Genomic DNA, 5,505 nt, shown 5'->3' with positions numbered 1-5,505 from the left:
AGGCCGTTTACAAATTACGTTCAGCTCACTTCCACTGAACTGAGGGGGAGGCAGAAATCTCTGAGATAGATACCTCAAAACTGCACTGACTGTAACCAAAACTATTTAGTTCTGGGTTCTCCATGTATTTTTGTGGGTTCTCTGCGGGTTCTCCGGCTTCCTCCTACAGTCCGAAGACATGCACATTAGGTTAATAGATCTAAAGTGACCATAGGTGTGAATGTGTGCATGACTGGTTGTTTGTCTCTATATGTCAGCCCTGTGATAGACTGGCGACCTGTCCAATGCCAGCCACACACACACACACACAGACAAACACACTGTGAAATGCAGCACAACAGCAGTTTAATGCCTTTGATTCAAGATACTCATATGTGATATAGGCGCACACACACATTCACACATAAAGTTGAAAAATGAAATACGTGATCTTAACTAACATTCCAAGTGTGTTTCTTCTTCTCTTCCAAACAAGTGGTTGAGATGATTGGGTTTAAATATTTTCCCAGTCTTAAAAACTGAATGAACGCCTGTCGCATGTCCCCTGCAACACTATTCTCTATATAGTAAAACTTCAACTGGTCATCGTCATGACTGTCTGTAATCTAGATAAAAATGTCCGTGGGGTTACTATGGAGAGTGAGCCAGCATTATGAGACGTTCATATGCACCAGGCCTGTGGAACAGCTGTTGACACTGGCTCCGCTCTTCACTGATGACATCTGAATACACAAAGCAGACGTTCAGCCACAGTTTGTTCTCAACCTGCTGCAGAAATGCACTTTACCAAATCTTTAACTACAATATTTAGCATTTTAATGAGGGCAAATCAGATAACCAGCATTATCACTTTAATCGATGGCGTTATTACGTAACTACAGGCTTTGGACGGGGTCTGTATCATCCCTGTGTTATGCGTTATGTCCACACGCTCGCTCTGCAGACAGCAGCAGTGGACGCACTCCAGCTATGGTAGCAGCTTCGCTGTCATTTATTACCTGAAGTTGATGGCCAGCGCAAACAGTCACTGAGGCAATAATGAAGTTTTATTGCTCTTCCTATTACGTTAATGCTGTCACAACCTCTCTCCGCGCTTCCTGTTTGCTAGAAAGCTCTTTCTCATTCACACGATATGGGACAAAAGCCTGAGCGGGCGGATGCTGTGATAGTCCCGAGTCCTTTATGACACAGTTTCCTTGGTGAATAACAGATGAACACAACACCGGCTGCAGAATGCCTCTCATAACGGAGAGCAAATATGTCATTGTCATTTTTTATATGAGGTAATGTGAGTATTTAAACATGCACGGTCTGGGCAAGCTTCACCTAAATCTGTTGACATTTGATGTTGCTAGGGTTACTAGGGTAAAGATACCCACGGTCTAGACTGTGAAATGTTTAGTGGTCCTGTGTTTCACATAAGAATATGGCTCTCCTCAGAAACTCATCTTATATCCCTGAAATTGAAATCAATTTTAAACCACGATTTTATTCAATGAAGACAACACTTTTTCACACCTTATTTCTCAAATAATTTAGTTTATTTGCTGGTACGTAAAAAAAGACAACAGTGATATAAATATGATAATATTATAAATTAAATTGCACATTGTTTTCAGTTTTGTTTGGTAAAAATTCAACAAATATATTACAGACAAATAAATACAAATAAATACAAATTCGTGAAGTACATGCCTGTTCACAAACAGTGTACAAGTTTGACAGAAGGACATTGTACATCACAACCACAACAACATTTGCCTAATGGCAAAGAAAAGTGCCTCTCCCAGTTCTCCTGCTTGATTGTCACTCAATCTTTTACTTTCTCTCTTGACTTTGTCCGAACTGTATTCACACAACAGTCCACTTTAAGGCATCGACCTCCAGCTTTTGCTCCAGCTTCCATCCTTCCTCATCTTGAGAGAGACGGCGTCTGCAGAACCCAACCCGCACGCTCTCATCTCATGACGACCTCTGCGTCTGCATCAGCATCATCAGCGTCCCGGCTCCGCGATGCAGCAGCCGCAACGCCACAACATCTCTCTCTCTTGCCTTCTCTACCTTTTAAGGCGACCGCGAAACAATCCTTCATCGGCTCATGGAGAGATTCGACCTCACGCCTTCTTCTCCTGCTGGGGCTGCTTGGTGGCCTTGGCGCCTGGTTTGGCTTGGCACACTAGATCCCTGTAGGCTGGAGAGCGGAGGAAGCGGGGGTAGCAGTCTTTGGCCATGAGCATGTAGATCTTGTGCTGGGCCATATCGAAGCAAGATGTTGAGGGGGCCAGCATGTTGGCTTTGGTGATGTCACGGGTTTCGTGGTCGATGTTAATCTAGAAAGAGGAACAAAGCGACAGAACATATTAGTCTTTAGTTTATTTTTGTCTATTTTGAGGAGGAATGTTAAGGATTCAGACTTATATCTTTTTTTTTTTTTTTTTTGATATATCTTACCTCTCTTGGAGCTTCACTGCCGATGAATTCGTTGTAGATCTTCTGGGCTTTAGCGGGTAGTTTTTCAGGACACTTTGTAGTCCTGTAATCCTCGCAGGCAAAGTAGAACGCGACGTTCTCCTCGCTGAACTCAGATACCAGGAAGGCTGTGAAGGCACACAGTCCATCTGAGGAGAGAGGGCAAATTTGATTAGTTATGGTCCATTACAGTCCTGCAGGGCTGCACGTGTCCTCGAGTGTGTGTATAATGCACGTTTACTGGCATTTGCAGGCACATTTTTAAATTTTTTTTTTTTTTTTATGTGTGTCAAAAAAAGAAATGCAAGAAATCTAAATGTTTACTTACATTTGCTGGACAGGAGTTTTTCAAAGGACTCCTTCCACTTAAGGCATTCCTCCAGTGTTGGCCTGAGAAAAGATGAAGTGTGATTAGATTCAACATAGACTTTCAATCACGCACACAGTGACAATAAATGTAGAATATGTTGGTTGCTAAGTAAAGCACAGTGTGTGTTGATGCTTACTTATTTTTCCCTATTTTGCAGCAGGATATATTCCAGTTGGGTTTTTGCAAAATGCTTCCCAGCCTTGCTTTCAGCTCCTTGGCCCTGTCAGAAAAAGAAGAACAGGTTAGATAAAAGATTAAACACTGAAGCACAGATTAAGTTCAGGCTGAAGGCAAAGTTTCAATTTACTAATCTAAAGCTGAAATCCTCCTCTAGCTTTTCAAACGCTCACACACACACACACACATGTACAGAGTCACAAAATTAAAAGCAGCTGTGCTTTCACATCCTGTAAATCCATCCGACATGTGAGTGTTGTTTGCATGAAGCTTCATGTACCTCTCCAAGCAGCAGGTAGGAAGTGATGCTAGTCCTTTACACATAGCAGCAGCAGGTTGGAGCTGGTGGGGATGGTGGTGGTGGTGGTGGTGGTGGTCTCAGTCGGGTGGCAGTTAATATCCGTTTAGTGGAGCTCGGCTGTGAGCGAGATTGTCTGTGAGTTTGAGCAGAGCCAGAGCAGAGGTTTTATAGCCCTACCTCCCCTGCCTCTGATGTGTCATCAGCCTGCTCAGCCAATCACAGAGGGGTGGAGAGTGAGGGAGAGAGAGAGAGAGAGAGAGAGAGAGAGAGAGAGAGAAAGGGACAAGGAGAAAGTGAGGGAGAGAGAGAGAGAGGATGAAGTCAGAAAAAAAGGGGGGCTGTGTGTGCGTGTGTGTGTGTGCGTGTGTGTGTGTGCGTGTGTGTGTGTGTGTGCGCGCGTGTGTGAGTGCGCGCGTGTGAGTGTGTGTGCAAGGACGAGGCTGGGAAATTACTGTCAAATGATAAAAGCCGCTGACATTCTCTGCCATGTTTTTTTTTTGCATGCCCCTGAAAACACAGTGAATCGTTCAGTGTCTTGTTTTGATCCTTCTCTTTCAAAAACAACTCACTTACACACATGCAAGCTGAAAATGAACCTCCACCCACTGTCTATCTGTGTATATATTTAGTATTGTGGATTGGGGCTCAGGGACGTCTGCTTTTAGATCATTTGCACTCGGTTCACAGCTTTCCTTCATCAAAACATCAACACCAGTTGAATGTGACTCTTTTGTGATATTTATTTTTGTCATATTGTCAATTGTCATATTTAGTCTTTTATTACCTTAGATTTTGTTCTATCATGTCACCACGTGTTGCTAAACAGAGCAGGCCCTTTGTAAGTTTTCCTGTATAAATAAAGATTTGAATCAGTCAGTGTGTGTCTGATATAATGTAATGATCTTGCTAATAACATCATGTGTCGTCAAATTGCTTCTTAGCCTCTGCTCCTTTGTGAAAAGCAGGACCATGGACCAGGGACAAAGACATAATTGAAGAAATAGGCAGGCTGAAGAAGCACCTCTCTGGTGGCAAACACGATCACCCTCAGCCTCTTTATGGTTGTGATAAAAGGTGCCCACTCCAGGGAATGATGGGAAGGAAATGCGGTCTTCACTTTGTTTAATTATATTACTGTAAGCAGGCTGGATGTACAGCCAGCTGCTCGACACAATAAAGCTGAAGCGGGACCGTTTCCCATATGGCTGAGCTGCAGGTTGCTTATCTAGGATTTGTTTGTCATATAATACAGATTAAATGGACATTAGATAATCAAAGGAAACACGTGACTGAAGAATGGTAACGACGCTAACGCATGACTTGCACCGCTTCACAGCTCTCAGAATATCCAAAATAGAGAAGTTTAGCTGATTAAAGCTGAGATAAAAACAGGAATCATTCATAATAATATCTGTTTTTGTGAGTATGATGCTCAACAAGACACTGAGCCACCGGAACCAATACAGGAATTAGAGCATTAAAGCACCTCCAGCACTCCACCCAAATGACAGTGGAGACATTGTATTGCACCCATTTCATAAGTCTATAGCCATGGGGGTTTCGAAGAAGTGAGACCAAATGGGGAGGGGGGGCTGTGTGACGGATAAAAATCAGCTCTGTTAATGGCAAATTTACTCCCCTCTAATAATAATAAAAAGGTTTGTCGTCAAATGTTATTTGGGGTTTTTAAGAAATGTAAGATAGAATGTGACTTGAATAACAAATCTAAGAAGCGGTTAGATTCACCAAAGAAGCCACTTCAAACATGACTGATGACGCACAGATGGATATTCAGAGAGAGAGAGAGCGAGAGAGACTGAAATGCTGAGAAAATGTTTTGGTATCTAACCAGAAATAATTACTTACTCTGATTGACCCATTATAGAGGATTCAAGTGCAATTTTTATTCAATATTAGTTTAAGATTAGTAAAGTAAAAAGAATTAGGACACGGCATTTAATTCTAATGGATTCTTGACCTGTTCATCTTAAATCAGCACAGAAGCAATCATCAGTGACCTCTATTCTTCAACTACATTTACAGTATCACATTTAGAGCGGCTAAGACTGATATTCTTCAATAACCCAAAGCTCAGTGCACTACAGCTCATTACAACACATTATACGGGCAAGCAGTGACATTCATGTCAGCATTCCTTTCCTCATGATCAAACTGGCTAATTCACTAT

At 42.3% G+C, this 5,505-nt stretch overlaps 1 protein-coding gene across 1 annotated transcript; it reads right to left on the bottom strand.

The window, feature by feature from the left end:
- Nucleotides 1–1,517: 1,517 nt before the first annotated feature.
- On the bottom strand, nt 1,518–3,456 carry rgs16 (regulator of G protein signaling 16). The gene is made up of 5 exons (XM_056378763.1): nt 3,297–3,456; nt 2,976–3,059; nt 2,798–2,859; nt 2,452–2,618; nt 1,518–2,330 (listed from the first exon to the last, which is right to left on the bottom strand). Exons 1-5 carry the CDS (start codon nt 3,338–3,340, stop codon nt 2,115–2,117), a joined length of 573 nt encoding a protein of 190 aa, XP_056234738.1. The 5' UTR covers nt 3,341–3,456; the 3' UTR covers nt 1,518–2,114.
- Between the last annotated feature and the right edge of the window lie 2,049 nt (nt 3,457–5,505).

This window comes from Seriola aureovittata, chromosome 6 (assembly GCF_021018895.1).
Source record: "Seriola aureovittata isolate HTS-2021-v1 ecotype China chromosome 6, ASM2101889v1, whole genome shotgun sequence".
NCBI classification, from domain to species: domain Eukaryota; kingdom Metazoa; phylum Chordata; class Actinopteri; order Carangiformes; family Carangidae; genus Seriola; species Seriola aureovittata.
This window is presented reverse-complemented; position numbering and strand designations above follow the sequence as displayed.

What these genes read in the sequence shown, in the direction of transcription:
- rgs16 (XM_056378763.1), bottom strand. Translation starts at nt 3,340, where the DNA reads ATGTGTAAAGGACTAGCATCACTTCCTACCTGCTGCTTGGAGAG. An exon ending in TGCAAAATAGGGAAAAATAA is followed by an intron (nt 2,860 to 2,975) that starts GTAAGCATCAAC and finishes ATCTTTTCTCAG; the next exon opens with GCCAACACTGGAGGAATGCC. An exon ending in AAAACTCCTGTCCAGCAAAT is followed by an intron (nt 2,619 to 2,797) that starts GTAAGTAAACAT and finishes CTCTCTCCTCAG; the next exon opens with ATGGACTGTGTGCCTTCACA.